Source organism: Anolis sagrei, chromosome 1, assembly GCF_037176765.1.
Source record: "Anolis sagrei isolate rAnoSag1 chromosome 1, rAnoSag1.mat, whole genome shotgun sequence".
Taxonomy (NCBI): Eukaryota; Metazoa; Chordata; class Lepidosauria; order Squamata; family Dactyloidae; genus Anolis; species Anolis sagrei.
Genome location: NC_090021.1, coordinates 318244812 through 318268451, shown reverse-complemented (window position 1 = coordinate 318268451; position 23640 = coordinate 318244812). Strand labels below are relative to the sequence as shown.

Here is a 23640-nt window from a genome sequence, read left to right as displayed (position 1 = left end):
TAAAAATGTTAGTCATTGCTTACCTTGAAAACAATAACGAACAAAGAGTTACATCCCTAAGAAAAGGTTCTAGGAGATTCTGCAGGACTAGAAACCATTCACGGTGGATCTCTTCCTCTTGTAGGATATCGCCAAAGATGTGAAGAGTGGGGAAAAGAAACTGAGGTGTCTTGAAGCTCAGTCTGTTGGTGTGATGCAAAACACCTCCCCACTGGGAGCAGAGAAGATGAAGATTGAGCTGGAAGATCTGAAAAAAGCCCTCGAAAAGCTGAAAGTGGTGGGTGCTGAAGAAGAGGAGAGGTTGCTGAAAAGCCTTAAGTCGGAAAATGCCTATCACGCACAAGCCAGGTTACTGGAAGCTGAAGTTCAGGAGTTTCGTAAAAGCCTGCAGAGGCTGGGAAACACCTTTGAGCCAAATGATGGCACAAGAAGTGAAGATGACTTAATTGCTCTCTGGAGAAAATATATGGTAAGTGTTTCTGGGACAGTAACAGATGGAGAGCAAAGAAAGGTGGTTAGATGCGGACAATCAGTAATGATTTGCTGTGATTACTAGACATTTAAATCATCTGGTCCTCTGATGTTTTATAGGTATCAAAATATAACAGGGTGAAGTTATTGAAATCAAGATCCCAGTCCGATTTGCCCTTTCCTATGCTGCTCCATCCCTTTAACCTCAGTGATTCTCAACCTGTGGGTCCCCTGATGTTTTGGCCTTCAACTCCCCGAAATCCTAACAGCTGGTAAACTGGCTGGGATTTCTGGGAGTTGTAGGCCAAAACACCTGGGGACCCATGGGTTGAGAACTACTGCCGTACCTTCACACACACACACACACACACACACATGTCATTTTGTGGCCACTTAAAATTGACTGGTTTTGTGCTTTTCTCAATAGGCTGGGCTTGTGCTTTTTCAGTTCCTTTGGGTTTTTTCTTAGATATTTGAGCTCGATCAGATCATTTATTGGCTTGCTTTTCAGTTGATTCTTTCTGCTATATTATCTATGTGTCTGTGTTTTAAATGAGTCTTTGATATGTTTTTAGTTTTCTGTTGCCCTTACATTTTTAGTACAGTTTTTTCTCCTTTTTGATGTGTTTTTATGTTTGTTGCTTTTTGTACTTTTATTTATAAGCCACCTTTAATTTGACTTTTATCATAGAAGAATGGGCTATAACTGACTAGCTATGATAAAAAATGTCAAAATTTAAAACTAGAATTCCTCACTGCTCAAGGAATTGGGAGAGCTCATAATAGTACTATGCAAAAACACATACATTTGATTGAATAAAGTTCATATCATATACTGGTCATATAATTTGAATTAGCAGGTCCTATTGTACAGTAATTTGCAAGAAGTAAATTGCCTTTCTCAATTGTAGCATGAAATCCAGAGAGAAAAATAGGTGAGCAAACAGAGGTATAGGCAGACATATATGCAGACATAACAGGATAACTGTTTAAATAAATATATGCATATATATTTAATGATACTCTTTTTATGTTTAAGGCAACAAGGGGAGCCCTTACAGCAGAGGAAGCAAAGGCAGAAAGACTGAAGACACAGCTTAAGGAGTTGTTCAAGTTTTCACAAGACCTGCAACCTCTTTCTGACAGTGTGATTCGTGCAATATGTGAATATCAAAGGTATTTCACTGTTAGGGAGGGGCAGCAGTTCAAAATAAACTGTCAGGGGATTAGATGGCTCTGGTAATATGGAAACAATGCACTGAGCAGACTGATTGAGACCAAGCTGCTAGCCTGAAAAACAACAGGTCCATGAAGTAGAAATAAATGTTTTAAGATGATTAACATCTTGCAGCTGTAAAGGGTCCCTTAAAACAAGGACAGGGGATGTTTGGCCCTTCAAATGCTTTGACTACAGCTCCCGCCATTCCTTGTTGCTTTCCATATTTGTGCTTCTGGGAGATGAAACACAGTAGAACCTCCACTTTAGGGGAGTAGGCCCTTGCAAAAGTAGAAAAAAACATAATTCTTGAAAAATACCTAGATTCTCAAGCACAAGCCTATGTCAGCTGCCAAAAACTGGTCATAAAATCTTCCTGGAGGACTTGGCAGTTACGAGAGCAAGCTTCTCTAGGAATCTCTAGGAGCCTTTCCAGATCTGATCCCAGGTTTTCTGCTTTAAACTGGATTATATGAGTCAGCACTGCTGAGTAATCTGGGATAATCCTGGGATGTAGAGCCTGTTTGGAAGGGCCCTAGGTCATTTAGTGTGATTCTGCAGCAACCTAGGCCCTTTCCACACAGCTGAATAAAATCCTACATTTTCTGCTTTGAAGTGGAATATATGGCAGTGTGGATTCAGACATCCCAGTTCAAAGCAGATATTGTGGGATTTTCTGCCTTGATATTCTGGGTTATATGGCTGTGTCAAAGGGTCCCTAGAGATTCCTAGAGAGAGAAAAATAATCAAATTCACAAAATTTCAACTCACAGATATGGAGGACCAATTGAATAATGTATTTGGAAGAGCAAAGATTTCCCACTCTGCCTTAAGTGACATAATAGAAGAGCTGGGATATAGTAATTCTTTATATACTGATTAATTGTATTCATACCCTGCCTTTTCCACATAGAGTTCAAAATAATTTAGTATGGTTTCCTTTCTCCCCTCCCAAATTTTCACTTACTCAAATGTTACACACATGCTCACAAAAATTAGTGGCCAAAAGATACTGATCGAGTCAATGCGATTCATGGCTGAATGGCCATTAGGATCTCCACAGTTCTAAATTAGTGTTCTGATCCAATGGTGCAGCACCTTAAAGAGCTCAAGGTATTCAATTACAGAGATGGGCAGGGCCAAAGATAAAAGATAGGAACAGTGGCATTTGGTGACACCCCACTCCCCCCCCCCCCATGCTAATATGGTGGAGAATCTGCTTTTGGTTTTAGTCTGAGTAGCACCTAATGGACAATAGGCTTCAGTACTTTGGATAGCTCCTTTAGCATTCAGATTGCATTCCAGAGCAGAATAACTGACCCATCAATAAGGAATCTTGTCAAGCACCAACTGGGTTGGATCACCAAATATTTTATCTTAAAGTTGTTAATGCCCATCATTAAGATTTGAGGGATGGGACTTTCAGCTTTTTAAGAAGGGAAGCATCCTGTACAAAAAGATGGGAAAGCTCCCAATGATGATGTCCTGGGGAATTGGCATGACACTTTGGAGAAATCTCAGGAAGCCAGACAGAGACTCCTGGAAGATTTCCCAGCACCCATTTGGCTGCAGTTTGCCGTACTACATTTGTGCTGTGCCATCTCGTGCCAGTTGCTGTGCTTTTCTTGGACAGCGCTGACCTTTTATGTTTGCCTTTCTAAAAACATTCTGTTACTTGTTGCTAGGTTTTATTTTTACCCATAGAGCAATGTCTTAGGCATATAATAATGAATTACTACTTGCCTGTACATGATTTGTTTTTGAGTTGTTTTGGCTAGTTACATTCCCTTCACAGTTTTCCTGTTAGGTCTGCCCTCCCTTCCTCCTGTTTCCTGCTTATATGCAGCCAAGATAGACAGGAGTTGCAGCCTACCAATCTTTCTCCCCTCCCTTCCCCTGGTGAGGTTTGGCAAAAGAATTCCACTTCCAGGCTAACTGGAATCAGGAAGTGAGGAGAACAAAGAAAGAACATTTCCAGACTTAGGGAAAGGCTTGTCACATGTTGACTTCATCCGAAAAGTTGGTTTTCTTGTGTCAAGCGCAGAACCCGGTGGCAAGCTGAAAGAGGTTTGTGTTGCTAAAATGTATCATTTATAGCAGGACCAGCTGTTCAGATTTTCAGAAGCAAGTCTGGGATCCTTTCCAATGCAGAGTAGCAACTAATGGAAATATTGAACATGTGCTGGAGTAAATGTGACAAATTGTTGCCAAATTGTTTTCCCCAGAAGCCTTGTTTGTTTATAGGAAAGGGTGATAAGCATGTGGCACTTCATGGCAACAGAAGAAACAGCAAAAATAGGAAACTTGGGGCCTTCATTCTACCCAAAATGCTTTTATCACAAATTTTCCTGATTTTATAACTGTCAAAATGAGAATTCTATCATTTCTGTCAGAGAAGGCTGAAAGGAGACATGATAGCCCTGTATAAATATGTGAGAGGATGTCATAGGGCGTAGGGAGCAGGCTTGTTTTCTGCTGCCATGGAGACTAGGACACGGACAATGGCTTCAAATTGCAGGAAAGGAGAGTCCATCTAAACATTAGGAAGAACTTCCTAACGGTGAGAGCCATTCAGCAGTGGAACTCTCTGCCCAAGAATGTGGTGAAGGCTCTTTCTTTGGAGGCTTTTAAGCAGAGGCTGGATGGCAATCTGTCAGGGGTGCTTTGAATGCAATTTTCCTGTTTCTTGGCAGGGGGTTGGACTGGGTGGCCCATGAGGTCTCTTCCAATTCTATGATTCTATGAGTCTTGTTGAGTAAGAATATATTTTCTCTAGTATCTTTTCTGTCTATCTAGAAATGACTAGATACCATACTTTCCATTAATTTGCAGTTTAAAATGAGGACATATGTGGCTGGGTAGCATCAGAGTGTGATCAAGATAGCATAAGTAATATATGAGGAAAAATGCACCATTTAGGAGAAGCTGCAGCAGTTTCCTTTTGCTTTTCAATTTACTGGGAAATGCAAGATTCTGTCCTACCAGTGCAAGCTATTTTGTGTTTTGAATGAAATTGGCACCAATTGATGTAAGATGAGAATAGACAGGATAACTGAAACCGGGACATTTTAAAAGCAGTTGAAAAAATGGGTTGACAGAGTATTAATTGGATTAACTGTCCCTGTTAAATACTTATAGTTTGAGCATATGGAATATGGCAAGCAGTATAGTATACAATAAATGAATAAGTATTCTGTGTTTGACAAAAACAACAAAAAAAAACCCAGGAAGCTATTTCTTCAAAAGTTCATTAATTTTGGCAGCTTCTTGTAACCCAGGCCTGGACAAACTTTGGCCCTCCATGTGTTTTGGACTTCAGCTCTCAGCTGGTAAGCTGGCTTAGTTTCACTCAAAGAGACACACACTAGACATTGATCTCTCTCCTATATAACTGTTAAAAGGAAAGGAAGCCTGATTCTTATGTTACCTGGAAAGTCATATATTATAACTACATATAAGCAGATTTGGGATTGAAGTTTCTAGAAACTTGATTTCCATGCCTGTTTTAGAGTTCATAAAAAGCATTATGTTTAAACTTGGGATGGGGAATTTCTGTTGGTGCAAGTAAAGGTTCACATGACTAGGAAACACCTTCCCATTCCATGCAACTTAACTATCATAAAATTTTGCCATGGGGCCAACTTCCTCTGTCTATTGATCTTATAGCTGATGCTTATAGTATATGAAGTTGTTGGGAATCTCAGGGTGCATCTACACTGTAGAGTTCATGCAGTTTGACACCACTTTAACTGCCATGGCTTGATGCTATGGAATCATGGGAGTAGAAGTTTCACAAGATCTTTAGCTTTTCTTGCCAAAGAGTGCTGGTGTCTCATGAAACTATAACTTCCAGGATTCCATAGCATTGTGGCATGAAATTTAAAGTAGTATCAATCTGCATCAATTCTGCAGTGTATATGCTGGTTTTTAGCACAGTGGGTTAACCGCCAGCTGCAGAAAGTTTGACAGTTCAAGTCTGGGTTGGGGTGAGCTCCCGGCCATCAGCCCAGCTTCTGCTCACCTAGCATATTGAAAATGGTAATGTGAGTAGATAAGTAGGTACCACTTTAAGTGAGTGATGATTTGATCAGGCGGTTGTGTACAGACAACAGAAGCTCCTCAGCATGGAAGATGGAGCAACAGCACCTCCCCATAGCTGGAGTCAAACACCGCCTCCACCTGCTGGAGATGGAAAAAAGATGAGAAAAGCCTATACCTCTGTTTAAGTATTGTTTATGTATTGTCAGTACTTGTCAATCATATAACGGCACTGAATGTTTGCCAGAAATGTGTTCTGTAATCTGCCCTGAGTCCCCTCGGGGAGATAGAGCAGAATATAAATAAAGTATATTATTTTATTATATTTTTAGTGATAAGGGCAGATTTTGGTAAGTCTCCACAGCAGGTGCAATGGAAAGGAATGTGGTTCTTTTTTAAAGGTTTAGTCAGTCCTTTGACTGACAGAGACAGCAGTTGCAGGAAGAATGAAAATGAGAATATATGTGATTCAGAACTGTATTTGTGTTAAAACACAAGCAGACCATTTGTCCTTTGAGTGAAGTGGAGAAGCAAGACTTACCCCACTTCATAGAATTCAAATGTAGTTGTGATTTTTTCCTGTTTTTGCTTTTGCAGCCTGAAGGGGAAAACATACAAAATGAGTTCTGAGATTGAAACAGAGTTGAGGCAACGCTTCCAAAATCCCCTGAGGGAGTTCCAGCTATGGAAACCATCAGTACAAAGACTACTGGACACCACTGCAAATATTTCAGATCCTTCCATGACAGAGCCATTCTTGCATCAGATTGAGGTGATAATGGATTCTATGGAAATGCTGGGAAGCCTAAAAGTTACATATATGTAGGAGCATACCTCAACCAGATTCAATTTAGAAGCACTGTATAATACCCATCGAGAAATTTTAGTCAAAAGTAAACCCAGAAATCTGTGATGATCCATGCATTGGTCATTGTAAGTACCAAACCTTAGCTCTTCTTTAAAAAAGGAACAATCCCATTATCTGAGTATAGGGTTTTTCTTTCTTCTATGCTGGTTCTATATTTCATTGCACATACCATTCTATTGTGGATTTTCAGATATGATTAACTGTTAACAGTGGCTATTCTTGGTTTGTGAGCCATGGAGAATGGGCAGAAATAGTTGAATAAGTTAGTTTTATCTACTGTTGTTTTAAAAGTGTATTGTTTTGATTTCATGCTACATGTGTTGATGGGGGTTGTTGTTATGACTTTATGTGACTTGTTTTGTACTTTTGTACCATTTTTACCTGTTGTATGTGCAGCCTGGAGTGCTTTGTAAGCTTCCCGAGTCCCTTTGGGGAAATGGTGGCAGGATATAAATAGATTTTTGTTGTTGTTGTTGTTGTTGTTGTTGTTATTATTAAGTTGTAATTAAAAATTACTAAACTAAAAAATGTGTGTTTGCCCCTGTAGCAATATCTGGCTGAATGTTCCCACTTTAAGGAGAAACTCCTGATGTTGCAGTTGAAAAAAGATTTCCTGAGCAGCATTTTTGAGGAGGAGAGAGCAAAGTCACTCTTGGTGGAGGCAACTAATGCCATGAAGGAAGCAGAACACCTGCACAAAGAGCTCCTTCAGAGAAAAAGCAGATTGCAGGTGTGTAGTTTCTTAAACTAACCATTAAGAGTCTTAGGCTGGTAAGTTTATACTTACAAAAAAAACTGTTGTAAGGGAGCTGTTCTGATGCATCCGTTGGAGGCCTTTGGCCATTCACATGGGAAGCCAGACTAAGGGGATATTGGAACCACTACTGCGGCCTTGTCAATGGGCTGCTTCACCACCAGCAAGCAGTTCTCTCTTAGAAAGTTGACTAGTGACATCACATTTCTGGTCTCATGGCTTGGTGCCCAACATGACATCATCAGAAATGTAACGTCACTCACAAAGATCTTGGAGAGAGTTGCTTGCTGGTGGTGAGGCAGCAGTGGGTCCATTAATGGTGGGAATGTAACATCAGGCCAGATTCAGCCCTATCCGGATCTCTACGCCTTCACTCTGAAGATTTCAGAAAACTCTAAAGCATGGAGTAATGGCTGGATGCATTAGGCTGATACAAATCCAGCCTGTGTACCATATGGATTCACTACTACAACTGAGTAGTGAAGCCACATTGTTTAGTCATGTAGACATGACCTTTCTGTGTTTTCCTCCTTGGATACTAACTTATTGTTTTTGTTATTACCATTATTACTAATAATTTTTATTTGTTATCTGCTTCTTCTCACCTCCTTAGGTGGGATACAACATAGTTAAAATGCATAGATAAAACACAAAACCATTGAAATCCACAGAATAAAGAGGACAATGTCAATACTAATAAAATTTAAATTTAAAAATTGTAGTTTAAAATTGATTGGATAGGCCTATCAGAAAATATAGGTCTTTAATTGTGCCTAAAATTTTGAAAGGACGTAGAGTGCTAGGTTGCGAGTTTAGCAGAGAAACAAAATGATATAAATGGGATTGTCATGGAATGTAGTTTCTCTTTGTAGTACTTCTCTTTTGCATGCAATGTCTCCCTTTTTCTTTTTGGTAGGCTTTAGTATCTCAGCATAAAGACTTTGGGGCAATCTTTGAGCAGTTGCAAAAGAGGTTGTCAGCTCTCAGAGCCAAATTAGATGCAGAGAAGGAACCTTTGACTGATCTGACAGCCAAAGAAGCTCGACTACAAAGGCTACAGGTAAGTGGCTGCCATCCACATGTAGCAGAATTCCATTTCAGCTGTATCTTCAGTAAAAAGACTTGCAAATTTTCTTACCTTCAAAGATATAGGATGTGTGCTTTGAAATTGGCCAAACACAGAGGTTCTTTTTAAATAATTCAAAATTTTAAAAATTGTGCAAACAATACAGGTTTTATGTATTGTTGAAGGCTTTCATGGCTGGAATCACTAGGTTCTTGTTGGTTTTTTCGGGCTATATGGCCATGTTCTAGAGGCATTGGAGAAATGCCTCTAGAACATGGCTATATAGCCCGAAAAAACCCACAAGAACCTAATACAGGTTTTTATACAAAACACATTTTTCAGGATAATAATTCTACAATGTGGAAAATATTTTAAAATACACAAAGCTCTTACCACATTAAGCAAGTGAAAATCTTTGAAATTATTTGTTCTGGCATACAAGAGAGGAATAAGTAAAGATTTACACCCTAGTCTACACAAGATAAATGATAATCATACCTATACAAAGGGTTACTGTTATTCATGTGTCACTGATGCCATTCATTGCAGTGTTTGGTGGTTTTGAGAGTGACATGGCTGAGAAACCCATGGCAGTGTAATGACTGAAAACTTAGTTGATTTACTGTGATCCCCAGAATTTTCCAGACAACATGACTGTTGCCAAGAGATTATCAGTGCTATAATAAAACAAATAATTTTTCGAACTCTGTGTGGGACCTAGAGGAGTGAGATTGGGTGTACTATTCTCTATCTCGATATGAAAGAATACAGACTTCATCTAAGGATCAGCTAGTAGAGAACTGCAAAGACTTCTATGGGAGAACTACTGTTATTAGGAGTAGACAGTGCTAGACTACATAGACAAATAGTCTGACCTGTGGTGTATCAGCTCTCTTTAACTATACCACTTTGATACCACTCTAACTTCCTTGTCTCCATCCTATTGGATCTTGGGATTTGTAGTTTCATGAACTACTTAGAATTTTCCACTAAATAAATGTGGAAGGGGGACTTATGAGGCATTTGACTGGAATTCATTCTTATACATGTTAGTTTTAATTGCATCCTATGTATTAATTAGGTTCTATTTGCTTAAAAGTGAGTGCTAGAAATAATATCACACGAAAGCTGACTGGCACAACCTGGGGATCATAGCCAGGCACAGTGAAGGCATCCCCCCTTCTGCTTTGCTATTCTGCTGCTGAGTACACATGCCCAATGTGGAACACATTTCACCATCTTAAAACAGTGAGACATGCCACATTATCACAGGATATCTACTCCCCACACCACTGGAGAAAATTATACCGTTTAGCCGGTATTGCCCCACCTGACATCCATCGGGAAGTAGCAGCCAATAATGAAAGGACAAAGGAAGTGACATCTGCGGCCCATTCTCTGTTCGGATATCAGCCAGCATGCCAGTGCCTTAAATAAAGAAATAGTTTTTTAAGATCTACAGAGATACTCACAGGAACACCTCAGCAAGTCAGAGTCCACAAGTGACAGGCTAAAATCCAACACCTCAATCCATGGCTAATACCAAATGAGAGATTCCCCCCTGGGCACACAGAAAACTGGGTGAATTGGAAGGTGCTGAACAAACTGCATTCTGGCACCATGAGATGCAGAGTCAACCTTAAGAAATGGGGCCACAAAGTGGAGTCCATGACATGCGAGTGTGGAAAAAAGCAAACCACAGACCACCTATTACAATGCAGTCTGAACCCTGCCACATGCACAATGGAGGACTTCCAACACCCGAGGCACTCTAAGTGGCCAGCTACTGAACAAAGGGCATTTAGTATAATGCCAAGTCTTTTAACTTTGTGTCTTTAACTACATTACAACTGTATCCTCAGTTCACTTCTGACATGATAAATAAATCAATATCCTAAGTAATACAACAGTAGGCACTTCTTAAGGTCAGTATAACTTGGGAACAACTTGTTATCAAGCACTGATCACATTATTGAAGCTTAGTTGCAAAGCTCACTTAAAGTTTCTCTTAGAATTTTGGGAGGCTTTTATATTATTAGAATCTTTAATCCTGTTATATAACAGTGTATACATTTTTTTTGGGGGGGGGGAGCAGAAGAATACATTATAACTGTACCCTCAATTTGCTTCTGACACAATAAATAAAATAAATGTTTGCTTAAATTTTATATATTTATCTTGATTTTGTTTAGGCTGGTTTGGATACCATTCTTTAATAGAAAGGGAGAACATAACATCTGTTATGGTATTGCAGTATTTTTTTATTAATATGATAATATATACATTAAGTAAAATAAATATATAAGGAAAATAAATGGACTTCCTTCTTCAGATTCTCCATGGAGATGTGGCAGAGTGTGGTGCTCAAATGGATGAACTGGAGAAACTTGTTCAGCTAGACCCAACACAGAAGCATAAAATTAAGCTTCTTTCTTCTGAACATCACCTTCTGAAGAGATCTCTGGAGGTAACTCAGATTTAGTTTAAGATGTCTGAAAGGCATGATGTTTTCCTATTTATTTGTTTAAGCACTTATTTTGGACCTAAATGTCCTAAGGGTACCAGATTACATCTGATTTTGGAAGCTGAGCAGAGTCAGCTCTGGTTAGTACTTGGACAGTAATGGATCTGTTTACAGGAATAAAACAGAAGGAATTATTATTCATCACAACAATGTTTTCTTTTTGTCTTTTCTGGGCTGCATCCAGTTTCACTAGAAAAGAGAACCTCACACTTGCATAGAGTAGTTCCATTTATAGAGCACCACCATGTGGACAGACTTTGGTACACAAGCTTTTGAGAAATTTTGTGTTACTAAACTCTTTAAGAAGATTCTGGGTTACTGTTAAATGTTTATTCATTAAAATGTTAGTTTGGGCTATTTTTCAAATACAGTTTTTTTCAAGAAGAGAAGTACTTTAAAGAGAAGATTGAGAAGGGACATGTGAACTCTGTAAATAGCTCAAGGGATGCCAAAAAGAGGAGGATGTAGGCGTGTTCTATGCTGCCTCAGAGGGTAAAACTAAGAGTGCATCCACACTATAGAATCAATACAGTTTGACACCACTTTAAATGCAATGACTCAATACAAGCAACCATGGGAGTTGTATTATTACAAGGTATTTGGCCTTCTCTGCCAAAAAGTGCTACTGCCTTATGAAACAACAGTTTCCATGGTTCTATAGTACTGAGCCATAGCAATTAAAATGTCAAAGGGCATTAATTCTGCAGTGTAGATGCACCCTAGGTCTAATGGTTTGAAGTTACAGGAAAGTTGATTTCAATTGAATGTTAGAAGTTATTGACAGAGAGAGTGGTTTGGCAATGAAACCAGCTGCCCTTGAGAGGTTGTGGGATCTCTTTTTCTGGACATCTTCCAAAGGAAGTTGCAGATGCTCTATTTATGGATCTTTTAGCCCTCAGGAAGTTTCCTTTATTGTTTACTTCTGTCAATGATGTACATCTTTCCCTGATTCTATTTTCAGACCATCACAGCACAGAGTAAGCAGCATGTCCAAGACCACTGGACCTTCAATAATAAATCGACTGATCTCTGGCAGTGGCTCACAGTAACCAAACAAAAACTGGAGTCTTTTTGGGGTGCTAATGATGGGTGGAAAACTAATAGCCGAGTTTGGGATTTGGAGGTGAGGAAGATTGCTTCTCTTGGGATGTCAATGACAATGAATAGATCCTTGAAAGTCATTAGCTTGCCTTAAGTTGACACACATACACACACAGAGAGAGAATGAGAACAGATGCAGAGAAGCTCCAAAATTATTGTGTGACAACTATTGTAAGGTTAATATATTTCAGTGGTTGTAAAACTCTCCTTGAATCACAGAGAAATAGACTGAACACACATTACAAATACACATACAAAGGAAATAGCCTGAAAAAGCATTTCCCATTGGCTTTGGACTTTGTAAAGTCAGAAGCTTTCAAGTCACTCAATTCTTCTTGTAGATTCAGTGGTGACAGCATGGGCCTTGTATTTTTACAAAGTAATTAGCCTTCTCTGCTGAAGAGTGCTTGTACCTTACCAAACTATAAATCCCAGGTTCCCATTGTGTTGAGCCATAGCAATTAAAATAGTGTCAAACTGCATTAATTCTACAGCATAGATCCACTACTGGTTTCTGTAGATCACCCACTTCAGATAGTGATTCTGAATGGAAACAGTCATGAATCTGTGCACAATTTGCAGAAATCGTAACGGCCTCATATTTGTTCATCCTCTCCTTTAAAGAGACTTCAAATGGAGTTTCCAGATAGAGAGAACCAACTGCAATTTATTGAGGCCAAAGGAGAACTGGTTGCAGCAAACTCTTCTTCAGAGGGGGCTGAAAATGTCGAAAAAGAATTGAAGAAACTATTGGAATCCTTTGAGTCTCTTGAAGACATGATGACAAGGTAAGAGGTCACATAGCCTCATATCCCATTTTTAATCTGCATCAGAAGGCAGATTAAGGAGAAGAGGAGAAACTTGTTCAGAATAACTTTCTGCATTGCTGTCACCAAGGATTTGGAAACAGCAACAGCTGGAGATAGCTATATCAATTGGTTCTTGATTTATTTCCAAATTTTAGCCTTAACTTTAAAGGAACTATCCAAGATGTGTACCCAAATCACTCTTTTGCATTCACTATCAGAGGCCCCATCTACACTGGCATATAATAGTATAGACTTACATAATTCAGGTTAACTGCATTGAACTGCATTATATGAGTCTGTACTGATGATAAAATGCCGTTCCAAACTGCATTATATGGCAGTGTAGATGTAGCCTTGGGTCGTTTATTTAAAGTTTAGATTTGAAACCTGGAGCACATCCATTGTTGAACCGACACTGGAGCCAGCAGCCTATTCTATTCGGAATGAGTTTACAAAATAATAAGCAGTATAATTACTAGTAACATACTGTAAGTATCCCACAACTACAAGATACATATTCATGGTTTCATTTAGCCATGGTCTCTTTAGGACATGGTCTCTTTAGGAATTTGCTATGTTCTCCAGGCAATTCTATGGCATGCTTACTTGAAAGGTACCATTGAATCATGCTGGAGGATGTAGCTAATTCCAAGATAGGATACTTCCCTAGAAATCTAGAGGTCCTTCAAAGTAACTCTATGATATTCTGGGACCAAAAGTCAGGTAATTTAATATCATTCCATCATATTCAGGCAGTCCTCGAGTTACAAACATCTAACTTACAAATGACTTATAGTTAAGAATGGGGGTGAGACATCAGGAAGTGAGGGAAATCTACTCCTTGGAAGGAAATTTCACTCCTGGGAAAATTATCATGAGGAAAGGGTGTGTCCACTAAAACTTTATTACCGGTCCTTGTTTCCACAAATCAAATTTTTCAAAATCCAGTTCTCACATGGACAGAAAGTGTGGTGAAATCTTCTGAACAGGAGCACAGGCAGCAAAACAAACACCAGAGGGGTGTTAACCCTTCCCTATGTTATCTAAAGCTCTATCTTATCTGTCTATCTATCTAACTATCTATTTCATAACTTGGTGACTGCCCAAAAGCTGAGCTTTCCCAGGTATGTCCTCATGCCATCCTGAAAAAATTGGGATGGCATCAGATCACCCCCTCCCCTCAAAAAAAGTCTTAAAAATAAAGAAAAACATACCAGACCACCATTCAACCTCTCTTTATGTGAAAGCTTTCTGGGATGCCTTGCAAGATGGATTTCTCAAGAAGAATAGGTCTGAATTTTCTATGTTTTGTTTTATTCTTAATGATTTACGTTTTCAACAGATTTTAATTCCTTGACAATTTAATTACATTATTACACTTTTGTATGTTGCTATTTTTAGTAGTGCTTGCTGAATTGAGAAATAAGCAGATATAAATATGATAAATTGCAAATAACAAACCATGTAGGAGATATTATAGTAACAAGTAATAAAGTGAGTTACAAATAACAGGTATGAATACTTTTTGCAATAAGACTATGACAGGCACTTTCAAAATAACCTCATAAATGGAAACAACATGGCTTTATTGGTGTAATAAGTGATTGTTTTCTATTTTATATTAAAAGTTGCTTTTTCAGGTTATTTTAAACAGGTTTTTAAAAAAAATTATGCCATCTAAAACAGAGGTTCCCAATCTTTGAGGCAAAATTGGATACATCATGAACTATCAAGATCAATCAACTCTTCTGCCCACCAACCGGACAGAAAGAAATAAAATCCGTTTTTAAATAATTAGAATTGCTTAATAATCCTACTAATATTTACATATACATTTTTATTTTGTGATATAAAGACAAAACATCATAATGAATGATAGAAACAAATTATTCTCCAAAAAGGAACTTCCCATGCTCCCTTTCTTCTTATTCCCCCAAAATCTTGGAAGGTATATGGTAGTTTTTCCAATGTATGGCTTGACACTCCTACTGTGTACTTTCACTTGGTGATATATCTTGAGTATAAAGAGCAGCAATTGCAAGTTCCTATTAAAAATAATTGCTCCAAGTGAACTATACAATTAGACATTTTGCATTTTCAGTGTGGCAAACTGTCTTTGTCCTTCATTTTTTCCTGATCAGAGATTGATTTTCATCCTCACAGACCAGGGACAACCCTTCCTTGTTTTTCCCCACTTCACCTTCAAGTTTTTTTTCCATATGGTATTTTCTGATCCTTTTTTGCTGCATCTGCCACTGGGGCAAAAGAAGTTGAATAATATCTAATCCCTGTAGGGCTCTGAAAATTAGACAGTTTGCCTTCTTTCCTCTGTTTGTAACTTTCCTGGAAATGTGCTTCTTGCCCAGACTTTTCCTTTTCTGAACTAACTAGTTTTTTCACAAGTGAAAGGGTGAAGTGCGAGAGAGATCCCCACTTTCTGAGCTTGTCAGGTTTCCTCATCAGTGGAAAAACCAGCTGTGAGTTGCAGCCATTTCCTAATCACTGCTACAAACTCTCTGTTAGAACAATCCCACTGAAAGTAACAATCTATTAAAAAGGTTCTTAAATGGCGAGACCATCCCCAGGGAAAATCTACTGGCAGGAACTTGTCACAGTATCTTTTACAGCCATATCTGTCCCCTGATACTGCTGAACTGGCATTACAGAGTATGACTTAAAATATGGTACTTCAGTGGCTTGCAAAGGAGGCTCGTTGGGTACAACACAGCTTAGTTAGTAATCCTGGAAGAGCAATAGAATTTGTCTCTCCTGGTTTCACTTATGTTTGAAACTCCAAAGTGGCAACAGGATCCTAAATTGGTTTGTACAGTGCTTGTTAGGTGTGTACCATCTGTAATAATAGGAGTTGAGGAGGATCATAAGGAGAAATAATACCAGCTTCTAGAATATTGAATTCAAAATGATATAGTCATCATTTTGGTTATCAGGATGTGTTTCCATCGATCTTAAGTGGGTTCCTTCATTGGAAATGTTTTTCTTCCATTCGTTTTGGTTCTATCCTTACTGTAGGTTTTTGTTTTGTTTTGTTAATATCTGTTCTTACCAAAGAATAAAAAGATAGCACCAATGTGCAGTATTTACAAATGTTGTACACTCTAACTTAACCAACCTAAAATTTATCTTATCCTCTAATTTTGGTCATCTTAGGTTAACACAGAAAATCCATCCAAACAGGACAGCAACAGATGTGCATAAGAAGACAACATTCTCCAACAACACACCAGCTCAAGGCTTTTTCATTCACTCTACAGATGGTCCCAACCAGTACTGGGTGAGAAAAGCATTTGAGTCATGCTTTTGCTGTAACTTACACTTGTAACTTACTCCTAGTGAAGAACTTGAGATCTAAAAGATGTTGTGATGGTTATGGAGGCATGCCTTCAAGTCGTTTCCAACCTAAGGTGATCCTATCACAGTGTTTAATTGGCATGATATATTTAAAAGAGGTTTGCCATTGCCTTCATCTGAGGCTGAAAGGCTGTGATTTGCCCAGTGTTTTTCATAGACAAGTGGGGATTGGAACCCTAGTCTGCAGAGTCATAGTCCAGTGCTCAAACCACCACATCACTCTGGCATCATAGAATCATAGAGTGGAAGAGACCTTGTGGGCCATCCAGTCCAATCCACTGCCAAGAAGCATCCCTGAAAGGTATATGGGAACAGAAAATATTTTTATTCCTTCTAGAATGTATCATCCGTCATAAAGGAAAAAAAGCAATATTTGTTCAATGGGATAGGGAAACAACTTGAAGCTCTCTAGATTTTGCAGTGCACTTTCCCACTTGGCTTAGGGCGATGAGATTTATAGTTCCATTTGGATCACCACTATTTTCTCACCCTTCTTCTATGACTGAGTCGGTTGCTGTTGGGGACTATGCTACTGCATTATTCCCCTGCCCACCAAAGACCTTGTTAGGCTGGACCTTTCATGTAGAGAAAAAAAATCATTTTTGTACCAACCCAACCAAATTCTCTGGAGCATGTAGGATATTTTAAACATGCTTTGAGCCTCCCCTAGGAGTTGTTGGTATTTTTTTTACAACAGGAAGTGATCCCAGAACTCATTTTTAGGGGAGGGGGGTCCTTACGTTACAATCTTTAGCTCTTTCAGGGACTTCTGCTGGAAGTTAACCATAGAGTTCCACCAGAGAAGCTAGGGAATCCTAAAAAGGTCATTTTAAACCTGCAGATGTGGGGAGCTGGCTATGTGTAATGCATTTTCTCTAACCCCTCCGGCAAAACTCTATGGTCAGCATCCAACAGAAGTAAATCATAGAGTGGTACTGGAGGACGTAAAGATCCTTAGAGATAATATATTTATCAAATCTGCAAAAGTTAAATCTGCCGATGGGGGAGGGACTGCACAGAGAAGCCAAAAAAAAGTGGGCAGTGCAGTTCAGGGTCTGACCATGAGAAGTAACAAAAGAAAAATGCAAATCCAAGCAAAAAAATCCAAAAGGAGACAGCCCAGGTAGCAAGCCAAAGGTCAGGAAATGCAACACAATGCCTAATAGTGATAGTGGACCTGTTGTCTTGTAGCAAAGAGACAACTTTAGATGTGCTTTTTTAGCTAGCTGGATATCAACACAGCCTAGCTTTTTTGGCATTTTCTTTGTAAAGCACATCAAGGCAAGTTCTGCTGTTTTGTTGCTATTGGATTAGACTCTGTCATTCAGAATCCAGGGTCTATTTTCAAGTCAGGATGACCAGTCTCCTCTGGCTCCAAGGCCTGTAACTCTGACTGTAACTTTATTATCTAGGCTGTCTTTTACTTTTCCTCATTGGAGGCAATCTCCTCCAGAACTTGAAGTTGCTAACTCCTTTTGCACTATAGATCCCAGAATCCCTCCCCCAGCAATGAATTTTGGAGAGTTGTTGTGGCCATGCTGATTAAAAGATTCTGGGCATTGTAGTTGAAAATTTTATCCCTACTTTACTTGTATACAGCGAAGTCGTTCTACAAAAAGCAAGTGTAGGAGCTGACACCTATTTTGAAACAACTTTGTCTGATAGGAAGTTTTGCCCTCCTTTCCCAGACATACTGGGAAAAGCAACGTCTGCTCAATAGGAGTGAGGTTATACTCTGCAGACAGTAATAGACACATTCCATTTTATTACTATTACTATGCAAGTTGTAGAATTGACCCTTGACATTGAGATGCTGGGTTTCAACCTTGGTGCGCCCTGACATAAATTAAATCCTGATTTTGTAGCAGATCTTTCCCCCCTTCTTTCTTCATAAAGGCCACACTGCTTGTGCCGGGGCCCCTTTTTAATTCCGAGTGCGTTTTCCGCGGTTTACAACTCTTCATTTGACTATCAAAAATTTTAATAGGAAACACAGGGCCATATTCACAGCAAGTGTGGGTTGTAATGCTGAAATTTGACCAAACAGCAAATGTCTTGGAAGTAAAGCCTGCTTTCAGCTCTGAATTTTTTTTAAACTCTGAACATTCTGTCCATTCAAGATTCTTCAAGCACTTCCTAGCATCTCTCCTAAAAAGAACTGGGTTAGCGAGTCATTCTTTTCAGGACAAATAAGAATTTTACCAAATGAACTCACTTAGTACAATTTTCATATATTTTGAAACAAATTCATGAATAATCACAAAGACACTATTGGATTCTGATTTCGATACCCTTTTGGCATCCATTTATCACTTAAGCCCATAACTTAAGTTCCTCCAACAACAAGAGATAAGTGAAAAAAAAAGTTTCAGTTCATTTTTGGTAAGAATTTGTCCAAACATTGCAAAATTCTTCATATTTAGCTCACAGAAAATTTGAAAGTAACAAAATAGGAATGTGACAGAAACAAAACTTGGCAGATTCATCTATCCTGGCATCATAGTTCTTTTGAAAAATCACTTTCTTGTTGGGGTTAAATTAACATTGACAACCCCTTTTTCTAGAAGTCTCGTTACTTTTAATATTTCTAGTAGTAGTCAGTGAATAGTGCTGAATTTTTTTCTCAGACTCAAAGGTTACCAGATGATCTTTTTTATGGTTGTGAAGCTAAAAAAGTGTGTGTGTGTGTGGGGGGGGGGGGGGGGATAGACATTTTGGAGACAACAGTGTGGTGGCTACAATTATAAAGCTACGTGGAATGCCATCACTGAACATTTTATCATGCTGAATGTTTAATTTCCTAATATTCTATCAGAGCTACCCAGGGATTTTTTGAAAAAATTCTACTACGAAATTAATTAAGATGTTAGTCTCTCAATCTTTTTAACTGATTGATCTAACCAATTAACCTGTGAAGCCCTAAAAGTAAAACTAACATTTTGTGTGATATGGTATTTGAAAAATATCATCTTGTGTATAATGAGCGGTCATGATCTAAGACACAGTTTAAAACTTAGCTCTGACAGGCCTACCCAGTTGATTTGAAAGAATGAATTTTAACTCTATATTTCATTAGTATTGGAATCTTTGTCCTATTTATTCAGTGTATTATTGTAATAGTATTGTGTTTTTTCTGTATATTTTCATTATCTTGTACCCTACCTCAAGCTGTTTGAAGAGGCAGGTAACAAATAAAATAAAATAGCAAAAATAATATTTGATCATGGTCCTTTAAATCTCTGAAACCTTTCTCCTCTGCATCCAAAAATAAAATATCTGAAAATAAAATATGGCACATGCAGAATAAGTTGGCACAGAGTAAGTTACTCTGGTACATGCAGAGTAAGTTGAATGTTAAGTGGAGCGGGGAAAGTACATGTTCATATTTTCTTCCTCATTTATGTAATTTTGTCCCCTTTTTTTATTCTCCTTAATCCAGAAGGACTCAGCCCAAGATGAAGAGTCTAACGGCCTCCAACTCATTAAAAATTTTGAACAGTGGTTGCAAGGGGAAAATGCCAGATTGTCCAAAATTCTTGCTACGAAACCATCCAGCAGTGAAGAACTGAAAGCAAGGCATGGCAACCTAAAGGTTTGTTCCATTCCACCATTAATTAATTAACTACTGTGTAATGAAGGGATCTGCTCAAGACACTCTGTTCTGTCCTGTCCCATTCTGTTGTGATAAAATTCTAATTCTATTACCATTTTATCATTTGTTTTATTATGATTTTGTTATTTTTATTTTACTATGTTATTACTAAGTATTTTATTTGATGTTATTGTCTTCTTTATATGTATTTCCTCCACTGTAATTCATTTGGGCATGGCCTCATGTCAACCGCCCCGCATCCCTTTGGGGAGATGGTGGCAGGGTATAAATAAAGTTTCATTATATTATTATTTATTATAAAACAGAAATGCAAGAAGCTAATGTATCAGGACTTTTTGGAATGCCAAATGTTTAAGGTTGCACTGGTTTTTGGTTGGGATTTTTTGTGTTATTTTGTTTTTTCTAAAATATCATCTGTATGTAGATATAGACATAGATTCATTTTAATATCACACTTAATATTTAAATTACAAGAAACAATGGACAAATAATACATTTGAAGAAAAATATAGAAAAGACAGAGTAAATCCTTCCCATCCTTTAAAATTGTCTTCCTGCTCTTCTCTAACTGCAGCATACTTACTTTTATACAATATTCCTCTCTGATTTTTTTAAAAGTCGTAAAGATTAAGTACCTATATGTAAATGGTGGTCCACACTCTTGTTACATCCCAAGTAGACTACGGCAATGCACTGTACGTGGGATAGCCTTTGAAAACTGTTTGGAAGCTTCAAGTGGTCCATTGGGCAGCAGCCAGATTCCTTACTGGAGCGGCATACAGGGAACATGCAACCCGTCCTGTTATGTCAGTTCTACTAGCTGCCAATTTGCTATTGAGCACAATTCAAAGTGCTAGCTTTAGCCTATAAAGCCCTAAGCGCTTCTGGCCCAGCTTACCGGTCCGAAGACATCTCCTTCTATGAACCATCTAGGGGATTAAGATCTTCTGGGGAGACCCTGCTCTCGATCCCTACTCCTTCGCAGGTGCGCTTGGTGGACACAAGAGACAGGGCCTTCTCAGTAGTGTCCCCTCAGCTGTGAAACTCCCTCCCTAGTGAAATTAGATCAGTGCCCCTCCCTCTTGGCATTCAGGAAAAAAAATAAAGACATGGCTGTGGGACTAAGCCTTTGGTTAGTTAGCAATGCAAGAAATAAACAGGGATTATGTGAAATTGACATTTGGAATGGCCTCGGATTATGGTTTTTGGATTATGTGATTTTAATGTTTAATTCTATGTTTTAATGTCTAAATGTTGCTTATGGTATAATATAGTTTTTATAGTATAATTCATAGTTTTGGTTTTTCACATGTATGTTGGGTATTCAATGTTTGGAAACTACTTTGAGTCCCCCCAGGGGTGAGAAAAGTGGTGTATACATACAGTTGATAAATAATAAATAAATAAGATGGGTTTTAAAATAACTGAACAATTGCATTAAATTAAATTAAATCCCCCCATTCATCAATAATATCCTCAAACACTTTTGACTATTATTAATTTAATATTGCATACAAATGAATCTATATATAAATTGACTGTAATTAATGTGATGTGCCTGATAACAGAAACCACTGATAGTTTACTAAATGTAATTGAATTGATTATTTTATTAACCATTGCTTTGCTCAGAGTGTAATTGATTATTGACTATTGTGCAGTTGACAGTTTGCTGCTAAACAGAGGCAGCAATCCAGAGCTCTGGGGAACTGGAGGACTTAATAAACTGTTATTCTTACTGTGGTAGTGATGGATGCTCTACATGTCTCTGTAATATGTATTGATCAAATATTAATGTTGGAAGTAGTTCATAAAGAGAATATGTTCTGCCTTCCACATCCCGTCTTTCTATGACAGAAGAGTAATTAGTTTCTACCATTTTGTGCAGGAACTTCAGTCTCGAGTTCCTGAGGGACAGCATCACTTTGAAGATCTCTTGCGTCTTCAGCCCATTGTCCGGAGCTCTGAGGAACTGGAAGACTTGCGATACCGATGGATGCTCTACAAGTCTAAACTGCATGACTCATTGGTAGGTCTCGTGATCTGAAAAAGGCTAGTAACAAAGGGATTCCTGAACTTTTCAGTGGAATCTCTCTGGCTGCACGTGGATGTTGTTTGCATACCACCCAGCAGAAACATATTAAGGAGGACTATAAATAATAAAATGCAGGGCTATTTTGGGTAAGAAAACGGAGTCACCAAGTATCAGTCAGGAGCCAGTTTCAAACATTTCAAAAATATAGACCCACCCATAGTTATAAAATGATACAGGTTAAGTCTCCCTTATCTGAAATCTTCCAAAAGCCAAAATGTTTCCTTGTCTGCAGCCCACTTCTGTCTTTGGGGAAAGGGGGCTAGTCACATATCCAGTATATCCAGTCCCCACTGAGGTTTTCTTAGAGGAAAAGAAAGAAAGAAATTGCTTTCTTTTAAATGCCTAATGATTTTGTATTGTGTATACCGAAACTGTTGTAAACCGTTCTGAGTCGCCTAAGGGCTGAGAAGAGCGGTTTACAAATAAAGTAAGTAAATAAAATAAATAAATAAATAAAACTTACAGAGGAAAAATGGAGTTCACTCACCTATAACCAGGCTCTAATAGAAAATGTGTGTGTGTGTGTATGTGTGTATGTATATATTCATACATATACATATATGTTATTTGTGATATAACTTTAGGCAGGTACCTCCTGCAAAACTACATTTCATCAGTAGGTGTCAGTAAAATCATAGTTATTTCTGTTATCAGCATGGTTGAATTTTCCTGAAATTGTGTGTGTGTGTGTGTGGGGGGGGGGGGGGTCTGTTTGGCATTTACAGTGGATGTGTGTGCCATAAAGGTCATTAAGTAACATTCACCTGCTGCTTTAGCCTGCCCAGATGACAAGAAACTTTAAAGTAACAATTCTCCTGTGAAATAAATATTGCCTTAGAGGTTCCACTGGGATTCCATGGTACATGTTTTCTAAAAGACTTTTTTTTCTATATCAACAGATGACAAGTTCCTTAGAAGAGCCAATAACATTCAGAAAGGTAAGAGCGTATTTTTATTCCTTCAAAACAGGTGTGTAACTATGTGTGTGTGCAAACACATCCATAACATAATAATTATTATATGTCTTCAGTTTGCTTCTGAGTTCTGGGGATCCTAAGGCAATCCTGACATGAGGTTTCCTTGGGCAGAGCGTGATGAGTCACCGAAGGTCACCCATAGATTTCCATGGCCAAGTGAGGAATTGACCCCAAAGCCATAGTCAAATGCTGAAATCACTGCACCTCACTGACACACACATACTCCATAGACAGAGATATTCTTGGGATTCTAAAATAGAGACATTGATGCCCTACCCTGAAGAAAACTTTAATAAGGAAGCCATGTCTACTATTTTATCAAACCAGGGCAAGTATGTGACCATTGCCTTGTTTTTTCTGCTCTATTTTCTGTAGAGCAAGGAGCCTTGCTCATTTCTGGGTCTGCTTTGAATATGCCTGTCTTAGTTAGGAGGTTATCTCATCCCAAATCAAAGAAAGGCAAAATAGATAAGGACTATCCACAGTGCTTGGGCAAGAGAGCTAAGATCAAAACAAGTAAATAGGATTCTGGCAGGGAATAAAGTATACCAAGGGAAGGGACTCCATAGTGCAAGAACAGTCACATATGTGAAACTCAAGGCCCACGGGCCAAATCCTGCCCACCATATCATTATATGTGGCCCTCCAGATGCTGGCCTGTAACTACTGCTTTCCTCCTCATTAGACATCATGACTAGAACTGATGAGAGTTGTGATACAGTAACATCTGGAAGGCTGC

The 23640-nt window shown here is 38.5% G+C and overlaps 1 protein-coding gene across 2 annotated transcripts in view; it reads left to right on the top strand.

Moving 5' to 3' along the window:
- SYNE3 (spectrin repeat containing nuclear envelope family member 3) overlaps nucleotides 1–23640 on the top strand; it is a 60129-nt gene that overhangs the window by 19657 nt on the left and 16832 nt on the right. The window contains exons 7-18 of one of the 2 annotated variants that reach the window (XM_060756016.2): nucleotides 125–469; nucleotides 1511–1647; nucleotides 6323–6497; nucleotides 7141–7323; nucleotides 8264–8407; nucleotides 10746–10880; nucleotides 11899–12060; nucleotides 12663–12826; nucleotides 16016–16139; nucleotides 19659–19808; nucleotides 21718–21858; nucleotides 22824–22862. In XM_060756016.2, coding sequence (XP_060611999.2) covers nucleotides 125–469; nucleotides 1511–1647; nucleotides 6323–6497; nucleotides 7141–7323; nucleotides 8264–8407; nucleotides 10746–10880; nucleotides 11899–12060; nucleotides 12663–12826; nucleotides 16016–16139; nucleotides 19659–19808; nucleotides 21718–21858; nucleotides 22824–22862 — 1899 coding nt within the window. Of the gene's footprint in view, nucleotides 1–124; nucleotides 470–1510; nucleotides 1648–6322; nucleotides 6498–7140; nucleotides 7324–8263; nucleotides 8408–10745; nucleotides 10881–11898; nucleotides 12061–12662; nucleotides 12827–16015; nucleotides 16140–19655; nucleotides 19809–21717; nucleotides 21859–22823; nucleotides 22863–23640 lie in introns of both variants that reach the window. The other variant, XM_060756000.2, reaches the window with a different exon arrangement.